The 14285-nt window shown below is 51.6% G+C and overlaps 1 protein-coding gene across 1 annotated transcript; it reads right to left on the bottom strand.

The window, feature by feature from the left end:
- Positions 1-4036: 4036 nt before the first annotated feature.
- On the bottom strand, positions 4037-7355 carry LOC139585400 (erythroblast NAD(P)(+)--arginine ADP-ribosyltransferase-like). The gene is made up of 2 exons (XM_071418159.1): positions 6861-7355; positions 4037-4843 (listed from the first exon to the last, which is right to left on the bottom strand). Exons 1-2 carry the CDS (start codon positions 7353-7355, stop codon positions 4037-4039), a joined length of 1302 nt encoding a protein of 433 aa, XP_071274260.1.
- Positions 7356-14285: the final 6930 nt, after the last annotated feature.

Below are 14285 nucleotides of genomic sequence, written 5' to 3'. Positions count from 1 at the left end.
TCCTTTACTTCTTTAGAAATTCATTCATTTGCATTCTTGATCATATTCTGTGCTTTCCCACGTATTCAGGAATTAAACCCAACTAAAATCTATTTCTGCACCACAATTAATTCAACCCTGAAAGGAATAAGAGGAATGTTTCTTTACAAACAGATTGTGTGGATCTTGTGGTATATTGGGCCCGGGACTTGTAGATAAGGAAGTGACTGGAGAAACGATCAGTTTCAGAAAATGTTCCTCACTGACATGGACTGCTGCTCAGACAAGGTCCTGCAAAATTCCTGAACTTCAAGAAGAAGAAAAAAGTCTTAACAGGCTTATGAATTTTAATTTCTGCACCCAGGGTGGAGTTAAATCTCATTTGAATGGTCACGTGTCTGTGTGATAGAAGAGTGGGCTGTGTAGCAAGGGGGATATTTTGTAGGTGGGTTTTGAAGTCTGTACCTTCTGAATACCTCCATGAATGGGGAAGGGGAGTGCACGGAAATTGGGATAAAAAGGAGGCTGCATTGTCCAGCAACTTGGAACACCCCATGGGGAAATTGCCCATGGCCTCTGTCCCAGGTTACAATAAAAAGATGTGTTCTATTCCCATCCTCAAGAGCTGTTGAAACCAGGAGGGACATTGTATTTTCTTATCTGCTGTTAATCAGCAAAACAATGTCTTGCCACATGACACAGAGATAACTCCCTCTAGGAGCCATTTCTGTTTAATGGACAGTCAAGGACCCACTGTATGACTCATCAGAATGATAACAGCCCATTGTGAGATGCTCTGCCCAGGAGGGAGGAGCTAAGAACCTCCACCTGGATATAATCTGGGTTTTGGGACAGAGCAGTCAGACTTTCCACTGTATTCCCAGAGAAACAGCCATCTTTTCCACTGGATCTTCAGAGGGAGACTACATCCATCTACAGGATAACTGCTCCAACAGCACCACATCTGCCACTCCAAGAGGACTGCAGCTACCAATCGAACTGGACTGCTGCCAACACGCTGACCAACATGGTGTCAGGTCATACTCTTTGTCTGTGGTTTTTCTTTTGTATTATTGCATGTATTTTTGTTTTCCTTCTCCCTCTTCGCAATAAATTGCATTTCTGACTTGGAGTCTCTCACTGGTTTTGCTTTCAAACCAGAACAGCCTCTTCCTTTGATCATGAATGAAATTACAGGGCTCTTCTGTCTCCTTTCTGCAAGTAAACCTCTGGCAAGGTAAATTTTTCTGCTCAAAAGGTAGACAGTAAAAATATTCCACTTGAATCCTAAGCGGTATGCTTAGCTGCAGCCAGAGTCTCATCCACAAAATGGCGGCTCTGACCTTTATACCCCTGGTGTTGCATCAACCAAATACATATCCATAAGCAGTCATATATATTCAAACATTTTTCTTCTAAATCCCTTGTCATTCCCAAAGTCTGCCACTTGATTCTTCCTTGCTGTCCATTGGTGGAGACCTTCCTGCAGTGTGGTTGGAGGTGAGATGTTGCCGTGCCACTCCTCCGCAGCAACAGGCATTCCCCATTCCCAACCGCCCCGTGCAAGGGGCACGGGTACATGTCCCTGACAATCCTGACAACCACAGCTGTCCTGTACCAACTTATGGGGGAGGAGAGGGGGCGATGGGGATTACACAGGATGTCCAAACTACAAACTAAAATCACATAACCATACATCAACAAAACTTTTCTTAACATAAACACAATATTCATGCCTTAATTTTGAGAGCCAATCATCATCTTACCCATCTGTACCAAAGCTGTGGCTCCCCAGTCCTGGAACAGTTCAAGGCCAGGTTGGGCTGGGCCATGAACAGCCCAGCCCAGGGGAAGGTGTCCCTGCCCATGGCAGGGCTGGCACCGGATGGGCTTTAAGGTCGCTCCATTCCAAACCATTGCAGAGCCCCCGGGGCCGGGATGGGGCGGGGCGGGCGCTGGGCAGCGCCAGCAGCTCGTGCTGCCGCCTGCTGTTGGCACCCGGAACTGCAGCTGGGAGCGGCGCATGCGCAGTGACGCTGATTTCCCGCACTCGCTGCTGCCGCCCTCCAGTGGACAATTCCTGAACTGCAACTGCCAGAATCCCTAAATCCCAGCATGGGTCAGGCTGGAAGGACCCAGAGTGGGCCCCTGGCCCAACCTCCCAGCTCAGGCAGCATCATGCCTTAGACCAGGTTTGGGTCCACAGCAGGACAGAACTGGACACGGCACTGGGCAGGGTTGTACATGGCACTGGGCACAGCTGGTCACGGCACTCCCGATGCTCCTCACTGGGAAGGGCAGAGGGGCACAAACATTCCCTCACCTCCTGGTCCCACCCCTCCTGATGCCCCCTGGATCGCTCCTGGCCATGGGACACAAGACACAACGCCAGTTCCACAGCTCACCCACCAGCACCCCCAGGTCCTTCCCCAGAGCTGCTCCAGCAGGTCCCCCCCAGCCTGGACTGGAACTGGGGACTGTCTGTTCCCAGGGACAGGATCTGCCCTTGCCCTCTTGAACCTCCCAGTTTCCAGCCTTTGAGGTCCCCCTGAAGTGCAGGATGTGGCAGGATGCTCTGCCTGGAATATGGCCAAGGGACAATGCCCCGTTTGTGGCCACTGGAGCAGCACTGAGAGGGGTCTGGTGCTGCTTTTGCTGCTGAGTGGGGCTAAAACCAGCCCAAATCACATGCGCCAAATTGACAACTGAGGATGAAGCACCAGAGCTGAGGCTGGCCATCCCTCATCTGACCCTGGGAATGTCCAGTCCCCTCTCAGAGAGAGATTCCTCTCTCCTGTTTCTGCTTGGAATGAAATGTGTGTGAGGTTCCTCCCTCAGGAAGGGGATGCTCCCCAAGGATCCTCCTTGAGTTTGAAAGAAAGAGACATTCCCATGAGTGTTGGTGTGAGGAGTGCCATTGAGCCCTGCTTAAGAATTGTCCCTTTTTGCTGGCTTTGACAGATATACGTGATAGAATTGTTTTGATAGAATTATTTAATAGAATTGCTTTGCACAATGATACTGATGGCCGCAATGGCTACATTGGCTGTTGTAACTTTGTGGCTCAAGTAATCTTGGTGATCAAGGTGGTCACAGTGGCCTTGGTGATTATAGTTACCATGGTGGCCAGGGTGGCTGTGGTGCCTGCAGTGACAATGGTGGCCCCAGTTACCTCATGGTGGCAATAGTGGCAGTGGTGGCCTTGGTAGCCTTGGTGCTCTTGTTTCTCTGGGGGTCCTGGTGGTATTCTTGATCGTGGTGGCAACAGTGACAACAGTGACCTTGGTTGCCATGCTGGCCATGGTTGCCGCTGTGACCCCAGTAACGTCGGTGGCCTCGTGGCTCAGAGGATTCCAGTGGCCACTGCCAGGGCTGTGGTGGCCAGGAGGAGTCGTCCCCCAACGTGGAAGGGGGCACTGGAGACACTCCCACCTGAGGGACAAAGATGAGCATCAGGGGGATCATGAGGGGAGTGAAGGGGTCAGGGATGGCAATAAGGGAGACTTAGGGGTTACAGGAGAGATGGGTGCCATGAGGTGACAGGTGACAGGGTGTGAGGGGGGGGCATGGGGAGAAAGAGAGCCCAGGGAGGTCGGGGGGGTCTTGGTGGACTTAGGAGTGACAGGGGTCAGGAGGAGTCAGGGATTGCAGTGGGGGGGTTACAGTGGGTTACAGGTATTCAGGGAGTACCATCCGGTGGTCCTGGCCCACCCACATTCTGTACACAGGGCCCATCCCCAAAGAACACTGCCATTATCAGAGAGGGACAGGGTTGGAACCGTGGGGGGTCCCTGTCCCTGTCCCTGTCCCCTGTCCCTGTCTCTGTCCCTATCCCTTGTCCCCTGGCACGGCTGTTCCTGTCCCTATTCCCTCCCAGAAGTGGGGGTCACTATCCCTGTTCCCTGTCATGGATGTTCCTGTGCCTGTGCCCACAATGGGTGTCCCCAGAATAGGAGCCCCCAGCCCAGGGTATCCTTGTAACCCCACACATTGTGGGTGTCCTTGTCCACCATCCCCAGTCAGTGTCATTGTCCCCGGTGCCTTATCATGGCTGTCCTCATTCCCCCAGGCGGTCACCTGTAGTGTCACCTCGCAGCCACTCGCAGTTGTATTTGCTGTAGGTCCCATTGGACTGGAGCTGGATCTGTGTCTTGTTTCCTTCCTGGGTGTATTGGGCGACATTGAAAGTCTCAAAGGGTGGGATCAGCACCACCTTCTCTTCTGGATGTTTGGTGAAAGACTGGATTTCCACGCCTTGGCATGTGTGCACCTCAAGCATTGTCTCACCGGGGCACTCGCCAGTTTGATTGCTCGGTAACAAGAGCATGAAATGACCGAACCGGACGGTGTCACCACGCTGTGCCTTGTAGCAGGTGCCAGACACATTCAGGAATACGTCCCGACACTGCCCTTTCTGAGCGTCCCTCAGCGTGGCCAGGGCATCAGTCAGCAGGAAATGCAGCGTTTTGAAGTGGAAGTTGTCCCGGTATTCCTGTCGGGAATGCCCGGCCTCGCGCAGGGCATCATTGAATTTTGTGTGGTCAGTCATTAACAAGGCCATGATGGCGGTGGCCTGGTCTGGGGACAGAGGGGACTCAGGGGGGTCCCAACTCTGCCACTCAGCTGCAGCCTTTACCCAAACCTCAGCAAACTCCTTGTTCTGCTCAAACTCGGAGCTGTTGAGGGCCGGCAATGCCTCCGTCATGGCAGGGCCACAGCCCTGGTACTGGTCATCAAAGGAGTCTGGGGCCATGTCCAGGGGGATCACATCGACAGCTGTGGTGGCCATGGCCATTGCCAGCAGTGCCAGGGTCTGAGCCAGGGGGGCCATGGCAGGGAGAGGCCACAGGGACCGGTGTGGACTCTGGAGGACACAGAGGGGACATGGGGGAGACACGGGGAGGGTTCATCAGTGAGGGACTGGGGAAGGGAGTGGGGTCAGCAGGGGAGTGGGGTCAGGGGGAAGAGAGGCACTCCTGCCCAGCCGACCCCTGCACATGTCTGAGTTCCCTGACCCCAAATCCTGGGGTTACTTATGCCTCCCCAACATCCCCCAGCCCCAGGGTCCCCAGTCCACAGCACCATCAACCCCAGAAGCCCAATCCTACTCCCATGACTACAAGTCCCCTCAACCCCAGCAGAATCCCCACCCAAATCCTGGGGTCACTCCCTGAGCCCCTCAGTGTCCCTCTCCCTTGGTCCCCAGACCCCACTCCTACTCCCATTCCCCAGTTCCTTTGGTGTCACCCCAGGACATCAACCCAAATCCAGGCATCACCCTCTGCCCCCACAGTGTCTCCCAGGCCCCCCATCACCCCATTCCCACCACATTCTCACCATCCCGTGTCCCCCCTCATTTTCCCCCAGAGCCCCCCATGACCCCAGTCCCTGGCCTGTGACTCCCCCAGTGTCCCCCCATGTCTGCAATCCCATTCCCTCAATCCCTTGTCCCCCCCACAAGAGTCCCCCCCGAGTCCCCCCAGCCCCAATACCAAAATCAGCCGGAGTGAACTCCCGGATGGATCTGGAGATAGCAGGAAGCTGGAATTCCTTACCAGCTCAGATCGGCAGCAGATCTCCCCTGGTCCTGCACATCAGGGGCGATTTGCCATGGGGTATTTATCCACCATATTTATAAATATTAATGAAAATGTCTCCCTTAGCTAATACAGAAACTGTATTTTTCCTGTAAATCATTTGCATTGATCCTGGAGTCATTTTATTGTCCTGGAGAGTCATAAAAATGGGGCTGCTGGGTATCATTTTCACCAAATACTTTGATATCAAAGGCATTTTTCCTGGAACAATTTCTTTGCACAGGTGCTGTTGTTTCCTGGTACAGAACTTGCCAAAACCCCACTGGAGTTCCCTTTGTCTGTTTCTCCATGGGTTCTAGCCGTGATTTTCATCTTGTGTGCACACTTCTCCATCCTTTTATCATTCCTGCCAGTTTGTCTTCATTGTCTGTCCAGCACCTTCAGGGGAAGGGAAAATTTCCATTTTCTCTGTTATTTGTCACTTTGTGAAAGAAATGCTCCAGTCCAGTCATCATCCATGGTACCATCGCGGATCTCCAGGTCTTTCCTGTCCTGAGGAGCCCAGAACGGGAAAGAGCACTGGGCAGAACTGGACATGGCACTGGGCAGAGCTGGACATGGCATTGGGCAGAGCTGGACACAGTGCTGGACAGAGCTGGACACTGGGCAGAGCTGGACACAGCCCTGAGCAGAGCCGGAAATGGCGCTGAACAGAGTTGGGCACAGCACTCCTGATGTGCCTCACTGGGCAGGGAGAGGGGCACGATCACTCCCTGACTTTCTGTCCCTGCTCCTCTGAGTGCCCCCCAGATCTCTCCTGGCCCCAGGCCACATGGCCAGCTCCATTGGTCACCCAGAAGCACCCCCAGGTCATTCCCCAGAGCTGCTCCAGCAGGTCCCCACCAGCCAGGCAGGGCACTGGGGCTAAATTGGGCTAAACCCAGCCAAAATCACCAACCCTGAACTGACAAATGCTCGTAAAGTACCAGAGCTGGGCCTGGCCATCCATCAGCTGACCCTGGCAATGTCCAGTCCCCTCTCAGACAGAAATTCCTCTCCCCTATTCATTCTTGGGATGAAAAGTGTGTGAAGTTCCTCCCTCGGGAAGGGGATACTCCCCAAGCATCCTCCTGAAAGCTGAGAGAAAGAGACGTTCCCACAAGTGTTGGCATGGGGAATGATATTGAGCCCTGGGTAGGAATTGTCACTTTTGAAGGGCTCTGTCAGAATTACTTCATGGAATAGTTTTGGAAGAATTATTTAATGGAGTTGTTTTGATAGAACCATGTAATAGATTTGATTTGACAGAATAATTTACTAGAATGTGAATTGACCAAACCAGACCCTCTGGTCACACCATGCCTGGAACTGGACATCATGCACATCCCGGAACACGTGGTGATACTGCCCGTTCTGAGCCTGCCTCAGTGTCACCAGGGCCTGGGTCAGCAGGAAATGCAGCATTTTGAAGTGAAGTTGTTCCGGTATTCCTGGCGGGAGCTCCCGGCCACACACACGGCTGCATTGAACTCCTTGTAAATGTCCTTTGTTGTGCAGGCCACGAGAGCAACGGCCTGGGCTGGGGACGCCAGAGGGGACACAGGGGGAGCCCCGCTTGTGCCACTCAGCCTCGGCCTTCACCCAGGTCTGGGTGCACAGAGGATTCACCTGGAACTCGGAGTGGCTGAGGGCCGGCAATGACACGATCACGGCAGGCCTGCAGCCACCCCGGTACTGGTCATGAAAGGAGTCCTGGGCCATGTCCAGGGGCAGCACCTTGATGGCTGCAGTGGTCACAGTCATTGCCAGCAGTGCCAGGGTGAGAGCCAGGAGGGCCATGGCAGGGAAGTTACTGGGAGCAATGTGGGACACTGGGGAACAAAGTGGGACACACTGAGGGGACACTGAGGACACACGGGGCTACATGGGAAGGGCTCCTCTGTGAGGGGCTCAGCATGGCCCCTGAGCTCCAACCAGATGAACTTTAGAACAGTGGCCATTTATCCTCATTTCCTAGGAGGCCTTGGACATTTTGCTTTTGTTCTCCTATGCAGCGAGTCGCTTTATCAGGGACAGGGTTGTATTTAGTGCGTTTTTCTTGATTGTGATCTGTGCTCCATATATTTTATCCTGTATTTAGCAGATAACCAGTAATAATGTTAATAAGACAATAGCCTTACAGATGGGAATTGCTTTAACATCAAGGTACACAAACTCTTTGCATAAAGAACCGAGAAGGGGAAGATGTGGAAGACCAGACCACTACAGAAGCTCAACTGGGGAGCATGGCAGACCTTGTGGCCCTGGTAGAGTGAAGACTGTGGGAGAGAAAAACTCAAGGCATGAACAGAAGTGATGACGTCATGTCTGATCACTCTGCCCATCATGTCTGGACACTTCTGACCATCACGCTGAGCACTCTGGCCAGAGAAGAGATGACAGCCATGTTGCTGATGAAAGAGATAACAAGGACATTACCAGTGTAAGAAGGATAATGGAGAATATTGTGTTTCTAGGGGGACTGGGGAAAAGGGGTCCAAGTAGAAAACTTTGTACAAACATAGTGAGCTATAAATCCTGGTAAATTGGTGCAATAAATGGCTTTGATTTGCTGGCATTGCAGAGTCCATGTCTCTCAATCCCCGCACACCAGCTGCCCAGTCCCAATCCCAATCCTGTGTTTACACTTCCAATGTCCCCCTGGTGCTTCCCAGGATCTCATTTCTGCTCCCAGACCTTTGTAGCCCTCTTGTGACCCCAGGCTGCTCAGGAACCTCACCCAAATTCCTTAAGCCACTCTGTCACCGCCCCTGCCCAAGTCCACCTTGGCCCTCTCCCAGACCCCAGTCCCGCTCCCAGTCCTGTTACCCATTTCACATCACCCCAGGACCACAACTCAAATTTAGGGACCCCAACCTGTGACCCTACAATGTCGGCCTGGAGCCCTCCATGTCCCCACTCTACAATCCCAGTCCCATGTCCCTCCACAAGTGTCCCCTGGAGTCCCCTCAACCACCGATATTGAAATTGAACAGAGTGAACTCCCTGATGGAAATGGAGGAAGCAGAAAGATGGAATTCTTGTTTAACTCAGACTCACAGCAGATCTCTCCTGGTCCTGCACATCAGGGAGGACCTTATCAACAGAATCTATCCATCTTAATTATGCATGTTCATCAAAATGTACTTCTTAGCTAACACAAAACCAGCACATTTCCCATTAATAATTACCATGGCTCGGCCTCTTTTGGGAAATAATTTTTATTGCCCTGGAGGGTCATAAAATTGGTCAGTTCAGATGTTAGTGTTTCACAAAGTGCCTTAATATCTCACATGACCTTGCTTCAAACTTTCGTTTTTGCAGGCACTGCTCCTTCTGTGTTACAGATCTTGCCAAAAACCCCTCACTGGAGTGCCCTTTCTCCCTTTCTCCACAGGTTCCAGTAACCTTTGCTCTTCTGTGTGCACATTTTTACATCCTTCTATCGGTTTTTGTTTGTTCTTCTTAAAGCCTTATGCAGCACCTTCAGGAGAACTCAAACTTTCTATTCTCTCCTGTCTTGCTCAGCCCCAATGACCCCAGTCCCACAGTCCCATATCCCCGCAATGCCACCCAGTCCCACTCCCCACTGCTCACTGAGTTGCTGCCACCCCTCAAATACCAGTTGGGGTCCCCTATCAGATGACATCCCTGTGGGCACCTTGCGCCTTGAGGGGATGGATCTCTTGGAGGAGTGCCTGGGTGAGTTCCCTGGCCTTATTCATGTGGCAGGAGTAGTCCTGGAGCCCCCAAAAAGGGATCCAGAAACACCAGAAGATATCTGAGCCTATGTTGGCGTGGTAGCTCAGAAAATCCATTTGCCAGTAACCCCCAGGAGTGTTTCCTCTTTCAGTGATGCCTGGAGGTGATGGTTTTGAATGCAAAGGGTTCTTTTGAAGACATATCAGGCATTGCTCTGTAACAGACCTGACAATTTTGTCCTAAGGACACTGAGGATCTGAGGCCACAGACCAGTCCCTATTGCATCAATTCCCCAGAGCTTTGCTGGTGCTTTTCTCCTTTACAAATTGCAGCAGCAGGTGGGGAATTCCTGACCTGGTTATTGGGAGTTACCTCTCACCTACCCAGCCACCCTCTTTATTGTGGGCTTTTAGATAAGCAGCCAATTTTCAATCTGCCCAACTCTCTCCAGGCCTCACCTCTGGGGCTGAAATTCCATTCTCAGGAATTAACACCAGGATGCTTTGTTGTGGAACCTCTCATGCAGCTTTATTGCAAGTCTATTTCCAACGGGGATTTGTCAATCCCCAAGCTGGTGTGCCCTGGATTGTAGTACAGCCACTTCTTTTGGAAGATGGGTGGAATCAAGGAGGGAAATTAATTCTTGTTTATATTTAATTGGAGATCTCTGTGCTGTTAATTGACTTCTATCTCTCCATATGGCTCCATGGGCATGAGCAATGCTCAAAGCAGATGGCAAGTGAGTTCCTATGCTTGCTCTTTTTCTCACAATTCCAGAGCTCTTCGTAACACATCAAGTTCCGCCCCTTGTTCCACATCTTCTTCCATGGTGAGCAGAGTATATATCATAAACTTTTGTCCCAAATTGGATTTCATGGCCTCTTGGATGAGGAGAGCAGTCTCTGCTCTGGCCCACAGGCATCTGAGTCAATCCTGGCTGATGTTGAGTTGTATAGAAGAGCACCCCACAGATCTTGTGAAGTCTCCCCCACAAAGCAGGCCCCAGAATGACCTTCAATTTGGACTCCTAAGGAAGGACACACATTCTGTAACTCAAAGATGGCCCTGAGGTCCACATTTCCCATGGGATTTCCTCTCCTTGGAGATTTTTGTGTAACAACAAAAGCAGCAGGCCCTGGGTGTGCTGTCTACCACCCAGCTGCCCAAAGACATGGCCGTACAACAATCCAGGGCACACCAGCTTGGGGATTGACAAATCCCTGTGGGAAATAGACTTGCAATAAAGCTGCATGAGAGGTTCTGCAACAAAGCCTGCTGGTGTTAATTCCTGAGAAAGGAATTTCACTGCCAGAAGTGAGGCCTGGAGAGAGTTGGGCAGATTGAAAATTGGCTGCTTATCTAAAAGCCACAATAAAGAGGGTGGCTGGGCGGGTGGGTGGGTGAGAGGTAACTCCCAATAACCAGGTCAGGCCCACCCCAGCGGATGCTGCAATTTGTAAAGGAGAAAAGCACCAGCAAAGCTCTGGGGAATCGATGAGATGGGGACTGGTCGGTGGCCTCAGTGTTCATAGGACAAAATTGTCAGGTCTGTTACAGAGCAATCGCTAATATCTTTCTTTTTAAAACAACCCTTTGCATTCAAAACCATCACCTCCAGGCATCACAGAAAGAGGAAACGCTCCTGGGGATTACTGGCAAGTGGTTTTTCTGAGCTACCACGCCAACATAAGCTCAGTTATCTCCTGGTATTGATGGATCCATTTTGAGGTCCAGAACTTTTCCTGCCACACCAGCAAGGCCAGGGAACTCACCCAGGCATTCTCCGAAGAGATCATCCCCAGGCTCAAGGTGCCCACAGGGCTGTCATCTGATAGGGGACCCCAACTGGTATCTGAGGGGTGGCAGCAACTCAGTGAGCAGTGGGGAGTGGGACTGGGTGGCATTGGGGGGACATGGGACTGTGGGGTTGGGGTCATTGGGGCTGAGCAATAAGAAAGAAAATAGAAAGTTTGAGTTCTCCTGAAGGTGCTGCATAAGGCTTTAAGAAGAACAAACAAAAACCGATAGAAGGATGTAAAAATGTGCACACAGAAGAGCAAAGGTTACTGGAACCTGTGGAGAAAGAGATAAAGGGCACTCCAGTGAGGGGTTTTTGGCAAGATCTGTAACACAGAAGGAGCAGTGCATGTAAAAACGAAAGTTTGAGGCAAGGTCATCTGAGATATTGCGACACTTAGTGAAACCCTAACATCTGAACTGACCAATTTTATGACCCTCCAGGGCAATAAAAATTATTTCCCAAAAGAGACCGAGCCATGCTAATTATTAATGGGAAATGTGCTGGTTTTGTGTTAGCTAAGAAGTACATTTTGATGAACATGTATAATTAAGATGGATAGATTTTGTTGATAAGGTCCTCCCTGATGTGCAGGACCAGGAGAGATCTGCTGTGAGTCTGAGCTAAACAAAAATTCCATCTTTCTGCTTCCTCCATTTCCATCAGGGAGTTCACTCTGTTCAATTTCAATATCAGTGGTTGAGGGGACTCCAGGGGACACTTGTGGAGGGACATGGGACTGGGATTGTAGAGTGGGGACATGGAGGGCTCCAGGCCGACATTGGAGGGTCACGGGTTGGGGTCCCTAAATTTGGGTTGTGGTCCTGGGGTGATGTGAAATGGGTAACAGGACTGGGAGCAGGACTGGGGTCTGGGAGAGGGCCAAGGTGGACTTGGGCAGGGGCGGTGACAGAGTGGCTTAAGGAATTTGGGTGAGGTTCCTGAGCAGCCTGGGGTCACAAGAGGGCTACAAAGGTCTGGGAGCAGAAATGAGATCCTGGGAAGCACCAGGGGGACATTGGAAGTGTAAACACAGGATTGGGATTGGGACTGGGACTAGGCAGCTGTTGTGCGGGGATTGAGAGACACGGACTCTGCAATGCCAGCAAATCAAAGCCATTTATTGCACCAATTTACCAGGATTTATAGCTCACTATGTTTGTACAAAGTTTTCTAATTGGACCCCTTTGCCCCAGACCCCTTAGAAACACAATATTCTCCATTATCCTTCTTACACTGGTAATGTCCTTGTTATCTCTTTCACCAGCAACATCCCTGTCATCTCTTCTCTGGCCAGAGTGCTCATCGTGATGGTCAGAAGTGTCCAGACATGATGGGCAAAGTGATCAGACATGACGTCATCACTTCTGTTCTTGCCTTGAGTTTTTCTCTCCCACAGTCTTCACTCTACCAGGGCCACAAGGTCTGCCATGCTCCCCAGCTGAGCTTCTGTAGCGGTCTGGTCTTCCACATCTTCCCCTTCTCGGTTCTTTATGCAAAGAGTTTGTGTACCTTGATGTTAAAGCAGTTCCCATCTGTGAGGCAATTATCTTATTAAAACTATTACTGGTTATCCTCTAAGTACAGGACAAAATATATGGAGCACAGATCACAATCAAGAAAAACTTACCAGATACAACCTTGACCCTGATGAAGAGACTCACTGCATAGGAGAACAAAAGGATAATATCCACGGCCTCCTAGGAAATGAGGATAAATGGCCACTGTTCTAAAGTTCATCTGGTTGGAGCTCAGGGGCCATGCTGAGCCCCTCACAGAGGAGCCCTTCCCATGTACCCCCGTGTGTCCTCAGTGTCCCCTCAGTGTGTCCCACTTTGTCCCCCAGTGTCCCCACACTGCTCCCAGTAACCTCCCTGCCATGCCCCTCCTGGCTCTCACCCTGGCACTGCTCGCAGTGACTGTGACCACTGCAGCCATCAAGGTGCTGCCCCTGGACATGGCCCAGGACTCCTTTCATAACCAGTACATGGGCTGCAGCCCTGCCATGACCAAGGCATTGCCGGCCCTCAACCACTCCGAGTTCCAGGTGAATCCACTCCCCAGCCCAGACCTGGGTGAAGGCCGAGGCTGAGTGGCACAAGCGGGGCTCCCCCTGTGTCCCCTCTGGCGTCCCCAGCCCAGGCCGTTACTCTCATGGCCTACACAACAAAGGACATTTACAAGGAGTTCAATGCAGCCGTGTGTGCGCGAGGGCGCTCCCGCCATGAATACCGGAACAACTTCCACTTCAAAATGCTGCATTTCCTGCTGACCCAGGCCCTGGTGACACTGAGGCATGCTCAGAATGGGCAGTATCACCACGTGTTCCGGGGTGTGCATGGTGTCTGGTTCCAGGCATGGTGTGGCCAGAGGGTCTGGTTTGGTCAATTCACATTCTAGTAAATTATTCTGTCAAATCAATTCTGTTACATGATTCTATCAAATCAACTCCATTAAATAATTCTTCCAAAACTATTCCATGAAGTAATTCTGACAGAGCCAGTCAAAAGTGACAATTCCCAAACAGGGCTCAATGTCACTCTCCATGCCAACACTTGTGGGAACGTCTCTTTCCCTCAACTTTCAGGAGGATGCTTGGGGAGTGTCCCCTTCCCGAGGGAGGAACTTCACACTCATTTCATCCCAAGTATGAATAGGGGAGAGGAATTTCTGTCTGAGAGGGGACTGGGCATTGCCAGGGTCAGCTGATGGATGGCCAGGCCCAGCTCTGGTACTTTACAAGCATTTGTCAGTTCAGGGTTGGTGATTTGGGCTGGTTTTAGCCCAATTTTGCACCAGTGCCTTGCCTGGCTGGTGGGGACCTGCTGGAGCAGCTGTGGGGATTGACCTGGGGGTGCTGCTGGGTGACCAGTGGAGCTGGCCATGTGGCCTGGGGCCAGGAGAGATCTGGGGGCACTCAGAGGAGCAGGGACAGGAAGTCAGGGAGTGATCGTGCCCCTCTCCCTGCCCAGTGAGGCACATCAAGAGGGCTGTGCCCAACTCTGTTCAGTGCCACGTCCAGCTCTGCTCAGGGCTGTGTCCAGCTCTGCCCAGTGTCCAGCTCTGTCCAGCACTGTGTCCAGCTCTGCCCAATGCCATGTCCAGCTCTGCCCAGTGCCATGTCCAGTTCTGCCCAGTGCTCTTTCCCGTTCTGGGCTCCTCAGGACAGGAAAGACCTGGAGATCCTGGATGGCAGCATGGATGATGACCAGACTGGAGCATTTCTTTCA

The sequence above is a fragment of the Agelaius tricolor genome, unplaced genomic scaffold (assembly GCF_023055355.1).
Source record: "Agelaius tricolor isolate 1412-34295 unplaced genomic scaffold, bAgeTri1.0.p SCAF_78, whole genome shotgun sequence".
In the NCBI taxonomy this organism is placed as follows: Eukaryota; Metazoa; Chordata; class Aves; order Passeriformes; family Icteridae; genus Agelaius; species Agelaius tricolor.
This window is presented reverse-complemented; position numbering and strand designations above follow the sequence as displayed.